The sequence below is a fragment of the Octopus bimaculoides genome, chromosome 10 (genome assembly GCF_046866305.1).
Source record: "Octopus bimaculoides isolate indiv1 chromosome 10, ASM4686630v1, whole genome shotgun sequence".
NCBI lineage: Eukaryota > Metazoa > Mollusca > Cephalopoda > Octopoda > Octopodidae > Octopus > Octopus bimaculoides.
Window position 1 is genome coordinate 32,607,246 of NC_142937.1, and position 20,194 is coordinate 32,627,439.

Here is a 20,194-nt window from a genome sequence, read left to right on the forward strand (position 1 = left end):
TGGGACATAGAGTACCACAAAAAATTAAAAAATAGTGGGTGTGAGGGAATACGAAAAGGAGTTCATGTATGTCAATCAGTCAAACAAAGCAGTGAAGACAAAACGTTTTTATGGTTATGGATCACCAGGTGCACATGTCCCGAGACTCACAGTAGACAAGAAAGTTATTAGAGTTTCGTGCTTGGCTGGGCTCAAAGTGCTGGTTGCATTCCTGCATATACACACATGCTCACATGCATGCGCCCTCAAATATTCAGACAGACATACATCATATGCATATGCTCTACACACACAGACATATTTTCTAAAACCAATATACATATATATGCTTAAACAATCTTCTATAGACATCATGAGCTTTTTTTTGATTCTTTGACACTCCTTTTTCCTGTTTTATATATATTCATATATGTATTACCATTACGAAATACTTAATATATGTTGTTTAAATGCCAGAAGCTGTGGTTTTCCATCCAGCAAAAATCCCTTTAAAAACATATAACATGTTATAAAACAATGCATTTCAGAGCTAGGTGGAACGAAATCATCCCAGAAGTGATCACAAGAGTGACATACATATTTCATGGTAGTTGTAGCTTACCAATGTCACATCCTGTGTCACTTCCATAATAAAATTGAATCTGTTAGTCTTTATATATATATATATATATATATATATATATATAGATATATATATATCTGAGTGGTTGGCATTAGGAAGGGCATCCAGCTGTAGAAACTCTGCCAAATTTAGATTGGAGCCTGGTGTTGCCATCCGGTTTCACCAGTCCTCAGTCAAGTCGTCCAACCCATGCTAGCATGGAAACCGGACGTTAAACGATGATGATGATGATGATATATATATGTAAATATGCATGTTTTTGGGCTAAATTTGAATGAAATATTCCATCTTAAACTGAAACTATTTTAAAAATCAAAAAAATATCAACTACATTATGGCTGGGAGTTAACAATTTACTCAAAGTAGCTGTCTTCATCCTCAGCTTCTGCCACAACCTCAAGATGGCTCTGGAACTTGTTGCGTGTATTCCTTACTGTGTCCCTGGGAAAACCATTGAATATCTCCTGGATCTTGTCCACCAACTCGGCTGTGGTGTCCCAGCAAGCAGAGCAGTTGGTGTCTTTCCTAACTGTGCCCTACATATAGTAATCCATGGGATTACAATCGGGGGAATTAGGAGGCCAGAAATTGGAACTGGTGAAGTCATTCTGCAACAGCCGTTTCTTACTCTTTTGAGAGGTATGGCAAGGATCTAAGTCCTGATTTCACACATATGGCCTTCCAGCAGCAACCCTCTCCAGTCAGGGTTTGACCACATTCTCCAGCAGTTTCACATAGCTGTCTGAATTTAGCCCAGGCCTCTGTTCAAAGATGTGACATGACATCACCCTTACTGGAGACACACACAGTTTAGAGTAAGTCAGTTTTCATGATATGTGGGACATCGCATGAAATGTAGGCAAGCCACCTGTTGCTCTGGGTAGTGTGCAACTGGTCCTGGTCGAAGTTCTTTTCATTGAGAAGAACCAGCTTATTCCCAGCTCAGCAGAATACCTCATTTTATTCAGGAGCTTTTTTGTCTTTGTCATGTGGTTCTCCTTGGATTTGGCTGTTAGAATTTATCACTTACACCTCTTGTGCAAGTGGTGGTAGAGGTCCTCATTCAGTACCAGGTTCATGGTGGTGACTCCAATGCTCATCTCTCTTGCCAAAACTTGGATTCCCTTGCATGGATCTTCCATCACCTTGTCCTGCAGTTGTTGGATGAATTCTGTGCAGACACAGTGAAAATGCCTGCTGTGTCCCATCCTGCTAGCTGCAGCTTTGTAGTCTCTTGCAGATGTCTGAATCATGTCTTACAGCCTTTACAGTCATCACTGAGCATTGAGCAGCAGTCATGATGTGTCAGCATTTTGATACTCAGTGCAAATTATCATGATACAGCTAACACTTTTCCAATATTTAGATGGCTATCATTCCTCCATGTCAGCTAACTTTTTCTCAGCTATAACTTTAATCTTTATGCTTTCCACCACTATTGACTGTTTACTCATACATTAAACTGTTCTTGAAAACAATGGACATTAAAAAAAATAATTGTCAAATTTTGCCCAACACCCTGTATATTTATGTATGTGTGTATATATATATATATATATAAAGGAATACTATATATATATATATATATATATATATATATATATAAAAAGGAATACTAAAAATGGGACAAGAACGCAAAACATCCAGACAGTTAGATGATACAAAAAAAAACAAGGACGGGTCATTTGGAGTTTTCTTTCTTCCGTCGAGTTCCAGATTATGTTTGCAATTTCGACTGGTTATACTCAAGATTGCTCCAATCTAGCCAGTCCCAAGGAAAAACTAAGCTAACTGCACTAGATTCCTTAGAAGAAAGCGAATGAATATGAAACAAGGACGGAAAAAACAGAGAAATGGCAGACAGATACAATTGCAAATAAAGGACATTAACAACAGGTGTCTTTCGACTAGGGACGAATTAAATTAAGCTGGCATGTTTGGAAGTGAAGCCTTACGGCAGGGACATAAGAGATGACAGGCATAGGGAGGAATATAGATGTTGCACAGATGGTAGTCGAACCAAGAAAGAAAGGTCAGGCTTGGCTGAACACTGGTCATGTGGACAGAGAAGAGAGGTTGAGGCAGAGGGATAGAAGAATTAGGGAAGGACAAGAAAAAAAGAAAAAGGACAGAGTGAAGTGAAAGAGAATGAAGAGAAGGCCAGGAAATGTGAGAGAGGGGGAACAAAAGAAAGAAGAGTGGAAAGAACGAAGTAAGTGTGAAGGGGCTGATAGAAAGAAGGAAAGAATGAAAGAACAATAGAGTTGCAGCACGTGCACAAACACACACACATGAATAAGCACATGTGTGAAAAACTTGGTGGTGGTAGTAGTACTCAAATACTGAAGGTAGAGTAAAGTAGTATTTTGCTGAGCTGAATAAGCTTCACAAGCTGTTACTCAAATTTTCAAGTAACTGTTTGTCACACTTTGTAAGAGTTCAGAAAAACTATAATTCAATAATTTATAAGTATTTATAAATGTCCATGGTTACCAATTCATTGAATAAACATTTGAAGCTGATTTTGAAACTACTGATTCACCTGTTGTTTATATTATTTTCTGTTAGCATCAATCACTTTGTCATCCATCTGAATACTGCTATTTTGAAAAGTAGTCGCCCAATCAATTTCAGATATTTATTTGATTAACTGGTAACTATGAACATTTATTAATATTTATAAATTATTGTATTATTCTGGAATCTCCAACAGTACAACAGGTAACATGAAATTCTGTGTGCCCATGCCTGGTATATATGTGTGTGTTTGTGTTTGTGTGTGGTTTGCAGCTGCATGGTTTCAGGTATAGTTACACTGTATGTTGCATTGGTCAAGTTTCTTCTACTGTAGCCAATTCCTTATAAGTGAGCTTGGTAGATGGCAACTGTTTAGAAACTCATCATATATAAATATATAATATATGTATATTGATGTGTGTGTGTGTGTGTGCCCTCCACTGTCTGACAACTGGTATTGGTTTGTTTATGTCCCAATAACTTAGTGGTTCAGAGACTGATTGAAAAGTACCAGACTGATTGATAAGTACTGGTCTCGATTACTTTGGTTAAACCTTTCAAGCTGTGATCAAGGACATTTATGAAGTAAAAACGATAATAGAATTTTCTTAAGTCACAAAATTAAAATTATCAATAAACACAGTTTCAAAAACTTTGCACATTATAGAAACCTGGAAAAATTCAGCTTTAGACAATAAACGTATACAAATATAATTACATATGAAAAGCACTACATAAAACCTTGCTATAAATTAAGTTAAAAAAGTGTTTCTGTATATTCAGTTCTCTGTCAAAACTGGATACCTCTGTTGGTGTGTGTGTATGTGTGCACGTGTGTTATACATTATATGAAAGAAAAAAACAGGATGGCTATTCTGGCCTGCTTTAGTTCATAGGTCTGCTCTAGTTCATAGGTCTGCTCTAGTTCATAGGTCTGCTCTAGTTCATAGGTCTGCTCAGTGTTATAAAACAGCAATGAAAGTGGTGATGTGGCGAGATAAATGCTGAGGAGAAACCAAAGGATATATCGAAAGAAAGAAAAAGTGAGTATGAACATGAGTGGAAAAACGAATAAATGAGGGTTAAGAGTAAGAAATTCATAAATATTCATTGAAAGACCTCTAAACTTTTTCCCAATCTTAGTAATGATTTCTATGGCAAGCGATATTTTGGCAATGAGGCTTGTAGAAGTGTGCATCACAGTTTGGGTTTCAAAAATCTTGTTATAGCCACTGTATCTAATTTTGTATACCTCAGCTTATCAAGTATTAGATTCTACTCGTACTCCTTGTTGTACTCTTTTTTGTACTTTCTTTTTAAAGTCATACATTCTAACTCAAATTTTATAGAGATAGGGTTAGCAGGACTTCTAGCTGTAAATATAATGGTAAAGTACAGTAACCTTGAGACTGGTGGCCTAGACTACTCAGACATCCAATGAGGTAACCTCAATGCAGTTGCTCAACCTTATAGAAATAGCAACCAATTTTCCCTCCTATCACATCCTACCATTTTGAAACCGTGGATAATGTGGTACAAGATGCAAACTATGTGAAAAAAATATATGGAATGGTCATGACTGGAATGCTTCTAATGATAGGTTTGCTTATTTAGGGTTCAATGGCTCTATCCCCAAAGCTTCATGTCAGTACCGTAGTGGTATCATTCATTGCAGTGTAAGCTGTGACTGTCCTATAAAACTAAAGTAGGATTTGTGTTAGTTTTAGTGTTGACTTAAATAATTGGAAAAGTTACTTGCAATTGAATATCAAGGGAATGTATTATTCACATTCGCTAACATCATGAAAACTGAAAACAAGTACCACTACCCAAATGAACTACACAAGTATGGGAAGCAACAGAAATATGTACATACATGTATAAATATACAAGACTTTTTTTTGGTTGTGTGTTTAGTGGTAGGGCATTTTGTAAAAATATGCAAAGCTTTTCTAAAATTTAAAATGTAACTCTTCACTGTTGTTATTTAAATTCCAGTAATACAGCATTGTGTCTTTGAAACTAAATTCTTCTCTTTAGGAAGAATTTAAATAAAAGAAAAAAAGAAGCTAACACACATTCATATTCACACATACATACAGAGATATGTGTATATATATGTGTGTGTGTGTGTATGTATATACATGTGCACACGCCCACACGCACATGAAGCCAGTGACAGAGACTATGTGGCCACTTGACTAGTTAGAAATAGTAGCTAAATTTTCCTCAAATTGTGCCCTACCTCAAAAAGGGAAAATACTGTGTTCTGTTTTATATTTACAAAATGATGTGATGGTCATATCTGAATCCATGATCATAAATCTGCTTAGTTCAAGTTTATTGTATATGTGTGTATTTGTGCATATGTAAACAATGGTATCAGTTCAAAGACAAGTGTATAGTGATGATTGAATGTTAATTATCTCTCTTTAATGAATTTATTATTCAAACTATATATAAATAGAAATATTTACTCTTTTAAATTATCTAAGTTTGAATACAAGAATTTAAAATTAGCCTGATGCAATTGTTGTCAGTGTTAATAATGCCATAATAATGAATGCCTTTTTATTTAAGAACATTTAAAGCATATCTTTTTCTCAATAAATTGGAACACAAGCATAAAAGATCAAAAGAATAAAATTTTATGGTACGAGCAGTTGTAGTGCACCTGAGCATTGTATACAATAATTTCATTATTATACTTGATTGGATACTTGAAATTCTCAAAACAGAATCTTATATACAAAAATTGAATTATTCGATGCATTAATATTTTTCCCCTTTTTTCTCGTGATACAAATTATGCAATGTATTCATTTTCCTGGATTTCTTCAGTTGAGTAATCATGTCAATCCATTTTGCATAAGTTTTCTATTAGATTTAAAGCGAAAGATCGTACTGACCACTGCAACAGTTGGATTTCCTTGCTTTTGATAAATTCTTTGATTTTCTGTGATATGCTTCAGGTTGTTGTAAGCTGAAAAAGCTACAACTAACCCAAATGACTCTTGACATATATGGAAGTGAAGTCTTTTCTGAGATTTTCAGACAGGCTGTGCCGTCCATGATGCCCTTGATCTGATGTATGTGACTGATCCCCTTTTCCAAACATGCAGCATCAATTTATGACATTGTTACTTCCATACTTATCTCTGAAACTGATGTCCTCTGGATAAAACTCTTCCTGTATGATATCAGATCATCAGAGCTGAATAAATTTCAACTTGTCTGACTAATTATCAAAGGCAGTGAATTGGAAATCATGAAAGACAGACGACAGGCACAGCATGCAGTCTGCTAGTGCAAAGATGACTAAACTGTGTAAGGAAGTATAAATCCCAACAAATTTTCCTTAGATCATTATCTTCCATCTGTACAAAAAGAACACTGAAAATCAAAACAAAAAGCGCATCCTTTTTAGACACTAACAAAAATGAAAAATCAGGAAGGGAGTTAATTTGTTACTGGAGTACTAAATTAACTGGAGATTGGTGAATGATTTACAGCAGTTTTTTTTCCAGTGTGCCAGGTATTGGTAATATTTCTTAGTAATATTAATTTATACTGGAAACAATATATATAATGAATATAATAAAAGTTGACAATTTTTTTGCATCTTATTTATTTTGTAAACAAATAATACAATATTACATAAGCATATTATAATGTTTCTTTCTTTTCTGGAAACTCGCCGTGTACTGGCAGCTGATGGCTCGTGGACCAGGACTGGTCCACGGACCACCACTTTGAGTAGCACTGGTTTACAGTATTCTAAAATGAATTAATTTCACATGATATATATATACTTTTGAAATGTGTACAAAATACAGTTGTAAGGTTTATAAATTATAAACCAGCAGTATATCAGGGCAAAGATAATTTTCTTAACAAATTGAAATCATATATGCATCATATTGTAGAACAGAAAAGCACTTTATCTGAAGACTTTATTCAGATGAATCTATGAATAATAATATAACCCTTAGCCTCCAGCATAGACAACACACAAATGACTAAATTCATACAGTGAAACTCAGCAATGCTTGTTAATCCTCGTGAACAACTTTCTCTATTATCATGAAACTATATGTCAATAGAGAAAATGCAAAAAATGAATCTGATCTTTTACTAAAATAATTTAGTCATTTGTTTGGATCAGTCCATTTTTAGAAATTTTCTCATAAGTAACAAGGAATTCACTGGTTCAATCTAAACAGCTTATAGTAAATGATTTTCACAACACATCCATTTTTACGTTCTGAGTTCAAAGTCTGCAAAGGTTGACTTTGCCTTTCATCCTTTTGGGGTTGATAAAACAAGTATCAGTTGAACACTGGGGTTGTTGTAATCAACTATCCCCTCCCCTGAATTTGCTGGCCTTGTGCCAAAATTTGAAATCAATATTGATACTTCCTGGATTATTAACACGTTCTAGTAATCTACTGGAATTGTTTATGTTAAATATCTTTTCAATACCTTGTAACTTAATAAAGGAAATCTTGAGGATTATTATTAATATTGTTGGCGTTATTTTTATTAATGTTTTAATAAATTTGTTCTATGCACTGTATTCTCTTTGTATTGATTGTATGGCAAGTGTAAAGTTTGCAAATGCATTACTTTTGTGACACACTCATACACACACACACATACACTTTTTTGTGTTCATATATTATGTATACTGACTTTTCACATCTGTATATTTTGTATATAAATAAATATATAGTAGATGTTTGTGTGTGCATTTCTTTGCTTCTCCATATACTGATAGTCTTATCTGTGTAAGTGTGTTGGTAAAAGACAACCATATTTGTGATTATTGACATTCAGTTGTCACCTGATATATGCAAGAAATTGATTGAAATCAAACCTTTCCACTATTCGACCACATTGATTTATCAGCTACTGCTGTACATACATAATTAGAACAGCATGATTGGTTATCACTTGGAAGTTGGTAATATTTATTGTCCACAGAACAAGTAGATACCTGCTTGTGTGCTGACATTTTCCTTCCATACCATAACTAGATATTAGGTCAGTGGCCGATTTGAATTTTTGTTTTTAAATATTTAAAAAGGTTGGTGTATGTACAGTAATCATACAGTTGTTGTTTATCTTGGGTTAGCTTTGATTAAAGATTTCAGCCATGACCATCCCATCTTATTTTTCATTCAATATATTCAGGTTTATAGTTAAAAAAACAAAACACAAAAAAAAAAAAAACTTACTCAAAGTGATCAAGTAGATATGTGTCTGACATCTGATCTCTCTTGAATCTAGAGATGTGTTATGTATAACCAGTAAATCCTGGTTCAAAGAAACTAATTTTTAGTCATAGTCCTGTACGTTATTCCGAATGGCCATTCTCTCTCTTCCTCTTCCTGTCAAATATGCATGCTCTTTATATCAACATTATTTGCATAACAAGATAGATTGATGGATTGATAGATTACATTATGTCCAGGGATTACCTTCTTGTAATGTAGTAGATTGCAAATAAATTAGGCTTTGCAGGATTTGAACTTGGTGCACTTAGCTAACATTTCACTTTTGTCACTCGGTCAATAGAGTCACTGCAACTCTAGAATTCCACTGATTCATGGAATATATTGGAGAAATTGGATGAGGGGTAAGGTTTATACTTTAAAAAAATGGGATTAATTAAAGTGTTGTGGATTGATAGTTTGGTAAAACCAACGTTTACCTCTTATTCTTAAATTTTTCTGCTGCCACTAAAAACAACAGTTGCAGTAGAAGGTATTGAGAAAAGGTTCCAATAACGAACTTTTATCACAATTCCTGATATGGAGAGAGATGGCTGAAATGGAGTCATTGATACCTGTTTGTGCATAAGCATGCATATGTGTGTGACCATATTAATAAGAAGCAATCTTTGTTTTATATTAATTTATTTTGTTTGTGTGACATAATGACTCATATGGATTAAAATGTCATCATATTTTGGGAGAGGATGTTAGTCTACTGCAGGCTAACTTCCCAAAACAAACAGTTCTGATTTTATATGTAACTGAGCTGAAGATGAACTTTTGCAACCCCTACAATCTATAATGCATTAAAAGTCAGATTGAATCTTGCTTGTTTGCTTGCAATGTTATCCAGCTAAACTGGCGCAAAATGGGAAAATACTATGACTTAAGTTTCCCCTGAAATGTAAATACGAATGGAATGAAACAAATTTTGCGTAAATCGGATAAGTTGTGAAGATATTAAGGATTTTCCAGGTATAAATACCCAAAATGGTGTATATTAGGAAAATTCTCCGAAATTAACTTAATCATGAATGGAAATAACTCTTACCTTTCAATTAGACAGCGACTTGACAACGAAAAAATACAGTTTTTTTTTTTTTTACAGTAAATAATCATTTAGAAATATTTATAAGTGAATGTGATTTCAAAAATGTAAGTTGTTTGTACAATAAGTATTTATATTTTAGCTTTCTTTTAACAGACAATATTTTAATGTTTTTAAAATTATTTTCAAGTGAATAACATTACAAAATTTTTTTCGGCATAAATATTTCATAAAAGGCCTGTTCATACCCTTGGTGTGAAATCATTTTTTTTCCATAGGTTTTTTTTGAGTGCATTCAATGTATCTCACTTCCAAAGACTTGGCTGCTATTTCTAGTACGCCCTGCTACCACGTAACTGTTACTTGCAATAAAGGACCTGAAATACCTGTTACGTGGTAGCAGGACGTGCAAGAAATAGCAGCCAAATCTTTCCTTTTCTGGGGAAAAGTGCTGCTTATGCGTGATTCCGATGTCACATTTGTTGAAAGCATGCAAAAAAACCCATGAAACAAAACTCCATTGCTGGGAAACTCAGACTTTCCCTGTGACCCAATGGCTCATGGGTAGTCTAGTAGTACATTAAAATGGCTTTGTGTCTGTGTATTACTTTGACCTGAATTAATAAAACGCACCTTCTAAGCTTCATTTAATTGCCAACTTTATTTCATTATATGGAGTGATTCTTGCTTTATCTAGCTATTCTATTTTACTTCAATTTTCATTGATTGCTCTTTTCCTCTTTCTCAGGGAGTATTGGCAAAGCTTTTCAAACCACATTATGATGGCAAGTCCAAAGAAGACAATCTCTTTAGTGTTCATTACCACAAATACACACACACACACACACACAACCAACCATATTTGTAGTTGTAAATTTTGTTTTCCATGAGTTACATAGACCAAGATACTGTATCTAAACAGATAAAGAACAATCCTTTAATATTGAAGCAAATATCACAACAGCTGTACAGCCTTTATGCAGCTGTTGTATTTTCCTTGTTGAAAAATGTTCTCGCTCTTAGTTAATGGTTCAGTGGTTTGTAACTGTCATTGCGTTGTTGTACTTATTCACAGCTGTTATATTTCAAATCCTTGCTGCAGTCATTATGTTGAACATTGTCACAAATGAGTAATCTTGTGTACGTAGATTGTCTTGTATTAAAACTTAATGAGGATACATAACCAGGAAGAGCACTATTACAGTTTGTAGTTTACTATATATGAGTCACAAGCTCTCAGATTTAGCTGTGGACACTATAAGTGTTCTCTTATGAGCAAAATGGATGTTACTTTGACACTCATTGCCCTAATTATGCATTATACCATGCATATTGTTTTAGTTTAAAACCTAAGGTAAATGAGAGCTAGTTATTAAGAAGCAGACCAGCATTTCCTAACTTTTTTATTCTTGGGTAAGCCTTGAAATACATTCATAATCTTAAAGAAATCCTACATAAAAATTACTATATATTCTTATTAAATTTTTTCTTCTTCTTTCATAAAACCAGATTTCTAAAATGGTTAAACAGGCCACAAAACTATCTTTGAAAGTTTAGCATTGACTTGGTATTGGTAAATCTGTTAGATGCTGACAAGAAGTTTTAAGAGATTTCATTTTAACTGATCTTGTTAAGACTAAATTCCCTTACAATTCTCTATAAAGAGGTCATTTTTCCCTTAACGTTTCTTTGCCTTAAGATGCTAGTATTTCAAATGTGTCATATGTGTATAGTAAAATTACAAATATAAAATTAAACACAAGATATAACTCAAAATGCATTTAACCTATTTAAAGCTTCTACCTCTGTTGATAACTAAGGGCTTCTCCCTCAGAGTGAAAGGTAGATTGTACGATGCCTGTGTATGTGCAGCTATGTTACATGCAGTGAAACATGGGCTTTGACTACAGAGGATTTGCAAAGGCTTGAAAGAAATGAAACTAGCATGCTCTGCTGGATGGGTAATATCAGTGTGCGTGCACAATAGTGTATAAATGATTTAAGAGGAAAACTGGGTATAAGAGGCATCAGATGTTGTGTGCAAGAGAGAAGACTGCACTGATTTGGTGATGTGATGCATATGGATGAGGGCAGCTGCATAAAGAAGTACCAAGCTCTAATTGTGGAGGGTACCTGTGAAAGGAGTAGACCCAGGAAGATGTAGGACGAAGTGGTGAGAAAGGATCTTTGGATGCTGTGCCTCACTGAGGAAATGACAAGGGACCGGGAGATGCGGCAATTTGCTGTACTTGATAAGAAATGTCAAGCTAAGTAAAATTACTGTCTTCCACATGTACAGGCTTGTCCTCTCAGGTGCTGGTGCCACATAAAAAGCACCTGTATCAGTACTGCGTAAATGCACCTATGCCAGTGCTGTATAAATGCACCTGTGCCAGTGCTGTATAAACACACCCATGCCAATGGCACGTAAAAAGCACCTAGCACACTGTCAAGTGGCTGGTGTTAGGAAGGGCATCCAGCTGTAGAAACCATGTCACAACAGACAGTTGGAGTGTGGACAATTCCCAGCTGGCTAGCTCCGTGTCAAACCACCTCACCCATGCCAGCATGGAAAATAGACATCAAACAATGATGATGATGATGACTATTTTTCATGAACTTGTTGGGTCCCGGGGAATAGCTTGGTTGAGAAACACTGTACTAGACAATCATAGTGTTGGATACCCTTTGGCTCTCTCCAAACCAAGAAAATCCGAGTCACATACTCCCTGAATTACGTACAAATACCTTATAAACACTCAGTTATATACTGATTATATTTTTAAAAAAGACCACATTCTTGTGAGGTGTAGTATATTACATAATTAATGGTTGTTGGTATGGCTGAATGAGTAAAATGGTAGATTTGCAGTTATGAGATACCGAGTTCAGTCCCACTATGACTTGCTTTTGGCAAGTCTTTTCTACTATAGCCTTGGGTTAATCCAAGTTTTGTGAGTGAAATAGAGTAGATGGAAACTGTGGAAGCCCATCAGAATAAGCATGACTACAATTCATGCAGCTTGCTTAGTTATAATTTCATGTTGAGTCTGCCTGAGGATTATACAAAGAATACTGGTGTTTGTGGAATACTGTATCACTTACTTTGTTATACAGTAAGTAGATTGCCCTGTTCATTAATGACAAGAAAACTGCTGTGAGAGCCATTATACTATGTATTTAATTTCATCACATTTTATCAAAGCAACTTTGCCTTTAAAATACAACAGTTTGTTTATAAATTGTCTACATCTAAAATAAAGAAAATGACACATATACTGGGCCAGACAAGAATCTAAAGAGACCCAAGCTTGTGATAGTCTAGCTATTTATTGTGAAGATACATGGTATAGTGGTTTTGGTGTTGAAGATATATGGTATAGTGGTTTTGGTATTAGGCCCAAAATCATTAGGTTGTGGATTTGATTCTCAGACACACTGTGTCCATGAACAAGGTTTTTCATTTCACATTGCTTCAATTCGCTTTGTTGAAAACCAGCAAAAGGTGAAGTATGGAGTTAACCTTGCAACAAGCTGGCATCTTCAAGGGACACTTCTGTACTCTCAGTCAATTAAATGTCACAGAATTTAGAATAAGCTCTACCTGTAGGCTTGAGAAAAATAAAAATTTGAATTTAAAAAAAGATATAGGGTTCTTGTATTCTCATTAACCTACAACAAGCCTCGAATTTCAATAAACTCTATGGTTTGTTTTATGGTGGACCACAGTCGAGATTTGAAAACCTTGCTTAAAATTTGATAAATAACTGGTGTTCATAGTACAGCCAATTTTGATCAGCTTTTTGGCATGTCTTTTAATAAACTAACCAATCAAGCTAGTAGTTAAAATGTAAAATTCATTAGGAAAAAATAATAAAAAAAGAGGAAAACGTAGAAAACTGACTCATAAAATAAATCTTTGGATTTTAACTATAACATTGATTTTTGTTTTTTATTTACATTAAACTAAACCAGAATGTATTCAAATGGTTTAATCTCTATTCTCATTTAGTGCATATTTTTTCCTTTTGTTTTTTTTTATTTCTCTATTTATATTCTTGCTGATTTATAAATCGTTAAATCTTTTAATTGTTTATGTATTTATATTTATACTATCTTCCTCTGCTTCCTGCTTTTCTGCATTACCATCATTGTTGTTGTTGTTATTATTATTGTTATTATTATTATTATAAAATCTGACAAATTCACAAATATCAATGTTTCCTATGAAATTTATTGCTTCTTTTGCTGTTTGAATCAATCCATAGAAAATATCTCACTTGCTCTACAACTTAGCAACTCAAATTTGATCTGATATAAATGGTCTCCGCCTACCACTGGCATTTAAAAATTGGTTTACAATGTTAACTCGACCTGCTGCTTTCTCAAAATTAAATTTTAGGTGGCAAATTTCTCATAAGCGTTATTTTATTGTAACTAGCAGAATTTAAGAAAAAAAAAAATATATAAATTTTTTTTGTGCTTAATTGTTTTTTTTTTGGGTGAGGCCAGTATTCAATTATATTGAAATTTCCATATTTGCTTGTTGTTACTGTTGTTATTATTATTATTATTATTATTACTACTATTATTATTATCTAAGGCGGTGAGCTGGCAAAATCGTTTTCACGCTGGATGAAATGCTTAGTGGTATTTCACCCATCACTACGTTCTGAGTTCAAATTCCACCAAGGTTGACTTTACCTTTCATCCTAACAGGGTTGATAAAATAAGTACCAGTTGAACACTGGGGTCAATGTAATTGACTCATCCCCTCCCTCAAAAATTGTTGCCCTTGTGGCAAAATTTGAAACCATTATTATTATTAGTATTATTATTATTACTATTATGAAGGCGGTGAGCTGGCAGAATTGTTAGCACGCTGGATGTAATGCTCAGCGGTATTTCACACGTTGCTACGTTCTGAGTTCAAATTCCGCCGAGGTCGACTTTACCTTTCCCCCTTTCAGAGTTGATAAATACCAGTTGAGTACTTGGGTTGATGTAATCAAATATCCCCCTCCCCCAAATTTCAGGCCTTGTGCCTATAGTAGAAAGGATTATTATTATTATTATTATTATTATTATTATTATATATGTGTGTGTTTACACCACCTGTCTTCGTCTTTCATTTTTTTGTGAATTTTCCCCCTGTGAAGGCAAGACGAACTACTAGCGTTCTACATCAGATTCGCGTTTGGCCGTACGGCTTTTTTATGTTGTTTTCACTGTCCAATTTTTCCTGTCTTGGTTTACGTTTGCCACCTTGGAATCCTCTGTTTAGTTGGTTGATCCACTACTCAGGAAGAGACTATTCTAGAGTACGTCCTGCCTTATCTTCGAAACGTAGAGTTAGAATAGAGGCAGCTGATGAATAATTCCAAGTGGCTTTCTGTTTTCCTATGTGTTCGTTCCGTTGTCTGTAGTTCATTGTTCTAACGTCCTGTACCCTGATATGCATCTATATACACATGTAGATGAAAGTATATACATATATGTGTGTATACATGCATATATATTTTTTGTATTATATATATATATATATATATATAATACAGATAGACAGATAGATACACAAATAAATATATATATACATATATATATATATATATACATATATATATATATATATATATACGTATATATATATATATATATATATATATATATATATATATATATATATATATACGTATATATATATATATATATATGTATATATATATTTATTTGTGTATCTATCTGTCTCTCATTCCCTCTCTCTCACACACACACACACTCACACATCTACTCATCTATAAAATGTCTTGCAATATTTGTTTTGGCTCGTTACATTTTTCTGAGTTCAAATCCCTCTGAGATAACTTCACTCTCATCCTTCCAGGATGTACATATAAAATAAATTAATAGTCAAGTACCAGGTTGATTTAATTGGCTAACTCTGCTCTTAAAACTTCTGGCCTTTTGCCGATGTAAGAAATAATTATTGTTAATATTGAAGCTGCAGACAATGTCACCATAATTGTGTCTCACTCCAAATTTGTGGCCTTATGCCTATGGTAGAAACAATTATTCAATAGTTTTATTAAATACTGTCACTGCTCAACCGAGCTTATTGTATTGTGCTTGATATGTGTGCAGTGCTTAGTAATGCTATTTTCTATATGTTATGTCTTAACAGCAGCCAAGATTTAGTCATTTCATTCAGTCAAAAATGTTTAAATTCAGTGTACAAATTTATAGCAAATGGCTGTCTGCCAGCCTTCTACTTTAATGCGTCTTGACTGAAAGTAATAATTCAAACTATTCATGAGAGATTTAAAGATTTAGTTTTCTGGTGTTCTTGAACATGGTTTTATATCCCTTGGTTCAACTTAGAGACAAATAAACTCAGAGAGAGAGAGAGAGAAAATCTTTGAAAAGTTTTGCTGAAAAAGAATTTATCTAATTTTACTATAACTTTGTTTTCTTCCAAAGATTATAAGTGTTGTTAAACTTGTATTTTACCCATTAATATAGTTTCACCAAATTCTGACAAGTTTAAATAAATGTCTTCCAGTTGTTAAAGTTATTTAGCTTGAAGTCAAAGACATTCCAGCCTTGATCGTCTCACCTTTTTAAGATTATCTAGAACTACCAATGTGTTTTTCTCCCTTTTAAAAGTGATAGGCTGTAATTTAATTGAGATTTTTTTGAATTCTCAAAAAATGTAAAAGATTGATCCTTGGCTACTGTTCCTTCTTATAACAGTTTATTCAGCTAAAACTTGGAAATGCAACATCAATGAAAAATTTATTTGACTAAATCATTCTGATAGCACTTGATCAAGCACAGAGTGAGCACATTGGAAAATTCAGCATTTTGCTGAATTCCAACACTAAAGTGAACAAAAGGACTCACTAACGTCATCTTACCTTCATTCTTTTACTATGTTGCAAATTGAATTGGCTGTATTATTGCAATGATTACATTCATGCATTTTCAGTAAACAAGAATACAATTTCTTGCAGATACCAATTGCATCTTATATTACAGGTTTTTACAGCTTTGCCAGGCACTATAAATTTCAGGCTGTTACTGCTAGTTTATATTTAGAAGAAAATATTAGACAATTCTATATTGCCAGTCTCTCCTTTATGATAAAGATTGCTTCAGAAATCTTGAATTTGGAACAGGCATTCACCTAAACTCATTGATTGAAAGCTTTTTAGAAAAATGCTGAAGCATACAAGCAATCTTCTTAATGTCCTATTTAGAATTTGAGCATAGAGTCCAGCTCTTTTAGCAATGAGCATATTATTGTCATCTTGAACAAATCAACCTTTAGATGATGCTGTTTTTGTGCTAGCCTCTATCATTCTATTTGTCTAGCAAAGAAAAAAAAATCTAGCCAGAATAACAGAAAGGTTGATATTTTAGTCAAAAATAGTCACATCAACATCTGCAATCCTTGCTACTTGAGCAAAAAGAAATGGATTTAAAAAAAACTACTAACATTATATATATGGTTTACCAATGTATTGATACAAACGATATCTTCAAGAATCTTTCTCTTCCAGTATTTTTGCAATGTCTTCAAACTGGCCTTTTCAACTCAATCTAAAGAGACTGTTACTTTGTCTTTTTCTATTTCAAACATCTGTTTATGCATTTATTATTTTTTTAATAAAAAGGTGCATTTAAAAATCTATTGCCTATCTTGTGTTTCCATATAATTCTGGGCTTTACACAACACGTATATTTAAATTTGAAGAACCATTGAAAATAAATCTCACTGTTGCTCAACTTGTTCTATGCTGGGGATCTCCCTCTCACAGCTATATAATGATTTGAAACCAATTGCTTCTGAATCTCAATGTTTCCTCTACTTTATGAAATATTTATTAAAAATAATACAATGTTTTAGTTGCATAAATTGTTACAAAAAAAAAAACAGTAGCTGAAAATCACTCATTTTATTCAGTCAGAACATTCAAGCTTCAGTATGCAAAACAAATGTGTAAATTTATAACAAATGCTTTTCTACCAGCTTTCAACTAAAGTATGGCATCAAACATTGTGATTGGAAGTAGCATTTTGTATAAGCACTGAAATTTTGATTGTGTTGGAGATTATGATTTGTCTAGGTCTTTTTAAGTAATTTTCTTGGTGCCTTTTATTTTAGGGATTATTTCTGTTTTCAAATTCTGGTTATTGCTATTTCCAGATTTTTGTATTGGATAATTTCTTCATTTCTTCTAGATATATATTATTATCTGATACATTTTCTCTCCTGAGAGTCATTGACAACAATATCCAGCCACTTATCCTTGATCTCCCTCTCTGTATGGATTGGTATATCCTAGAGTATAATCTCATTGTTATTCTTTGAGTCTTTCTCTGTGTCTGAAAGTGTGAATTCTGTTGTGCCTTCATCTATATACACCCCCCCCCCCCCCCTTTTTTTTGGCTAAGATTATGCTACCTAAACCAATGTGATTGATTATTTCTTCCTCACCTCCATTAATTCTGTTTTTACTTTTTGTATGCTGCTTTATTATGTGCTTTTGATATTTTCTGGTGGGAGGCTTTGGTCTTTTGCTATAGTTAAAAATCTTTCATTCCCAGTTTTATCAGCTCTGCCTTTTATCTTTCGAGGGTAAATAAGTACAAGTAAAGTATTCGAGTCAATATGAGAAGCTTACATCTCTTCCCAAAATGCGTGGCCTTGTGTATATATTAGAAATCATTATTAGAAATGTGTGTGCATGTGTGTAATATATATATATATATATATATATATATATATATATATATATATATATATATATGGCTGGTTGTTGACAAATTTTTCTGCTTTGTAAGGGTAATTTACCCAATATTTTTGCTGTTTACAATATATATATATATATATATATATATATATATATATATATATATATATATATATATATATATATATATATATATATATATATATATATATATATACATATATATACACATATATATATTATACATATTTACATAGGTAGTGCCTTAGTAATCTTAGTTATTAACTTGTTTTGTTTTATAAATTTTCATCTGGTATGTATTTGCTGTCTTGTCTTTAACAGGGAACATAACATCAATTATGTATAATCAAGGAGCAAGGTACGGGCACTTTGTGAACCATGGGAGTCGTCAGGCCTTGATGGGTTATCACAACTCCCGCGGTCGTTTTGATCAGCAGATCCTTAGAAGGATACCTCTTCAAGAAGCTCACAGACCACGTGTTCCTCCAGGTAGAAATGCTCATACAGCAAGTTATGTACAGCGAACGCACTGGTTCCCTAACTACAGGCGTGGAAACCAACGTGGCATGGTTACTGGGAACATGGACCGACGCAGCAACCCAAGAGGCCATCGAAATGCTACACATCACCATAATCAACAGCAACACCGAAACACTGTTCAAAGACACGTAGAGGACAATGCAGATGTATGCTTTATTTGTGGAGATTACCTGCAGAACTCAGCTGAAGTAGGCATACATTTGTGTGATGGAGGACCCAATCCAAGGGCACAGTTACCAAGTCACCAAGTCAGAGTGCATCAGCAGCCCAGAGCAAGAGCTGTGCGAATGGGACATAACACTGACTCTCTACAGCAGGAGGTGGCCGTTGCAGGTGCAGTTTCTGAAGCAGTTGCTGCAGCTGTTGCTGCTCCTCCATCTCCATCTTTTCATCGTGCTCAGCCTCCTTCTTCTGATAATCATGAAGTCGAGGATGATAGTGATTCTGAAGAAATGCAGTGTCATTTTGGTAAGTAGGCTTTCTGTTTTCTACATTTTAATCTCTTATTTGGAAATTTTACGTTTAAATAATGGTGTCACATGTTTAAAGTATTTTCTCTTGAGCAATATTATTTTTTTTCTATTAATCACTTTACAAACTAAAAATGTTTTCATTCCAGGGTCATTTGAGACCATATTTAAGTGAAAAGTTTAAGTGACTTATAATAACGGATTGTGTTTAATATTAGCACAGGCAACCCAAATTCATGTCATTTTAAAGTGTATTTAATGTTCTCTCTCTCTCTCTCTCTCTCTTTTGCATGTGTGTATGTCCCCACACTTATAGTTTAATAAGGATGAGTGGTGTTCAAAGCTTTATTTATATCCCAAAACAGGAACTTTTCTCTTCAGTAGAGAGGGCCTTTTTTTTAATGTTTTCATAGCTTCAAAACAGAAAAGATAACACCCATTGCCCTTTTTAAGGTCTCTAGGGAGGTGGTAGGAAGGAAGGATATTATTCTTAACCTAGGGATCTGAATGCCAGCAACAAAGTAGACTTGACTAAGGGCTAGAGGTGCTATTTAACTGCACAATGGCTTATATCTACCATCCAAGAACTGCAAAGGTCTTGCCATCAGGCTTCCACATAGTTTCCATCTATTAAATTCTGATTGCAAGGCATTATCAAGTGAAGGCTTTGGTTGAAGACACTTGCCAAAATTCTGCACTGTGGGATCAAACCCCAAACCACATGGCTATGAAGCAAACTACTTAATTATATAGCCAAGCCTGTAACTATTTTCTTTTCTGTCATTGAAGTCCTCAGAAAATTCAGATTGTAAATGAATTAACCAACCAAACATAGATTGTTTTCCATTGTTTTCTTAAAATATTTTACATCAGGCAATTAGAGAGATATGAGCCTAAAACTAAAGGTATAATCCCAGAATTGCAGCAATGTTTGAAACCCATGATCT

The 20,194-nt window shown here is 33.9% G+C and overlaps 1 protein-coding gene across 3 annotated transcripts in view; it reads left to right on the forward strand.

Moving 5' to 3' along the window:
• LOC106874538 (uncharacterized) overlaps positions 1–20,194 on the forward strand; it is a 39,060-nt gene that overhangs the window by 4,331 nt on the left and 14,535 nt on the right. For all 3 annotated transcript variants that reach the window (XR_016243382.1, XR_016243383.1, XM_089358541.1), the window contains exon 2: positions 18,559–19,245. Coding sequence is in view for 1 of the 3 variants with exons in the window: in XM_089358541.1 (XP_089214667.1) it covers positions 18,576–19,245 (670 nt within the window). In the remaining 2 variants the exon portion in view is untranslated. The remainder of the gene's footprint in view (positions 1–18,558; positions 19,246–20,194) is intronic.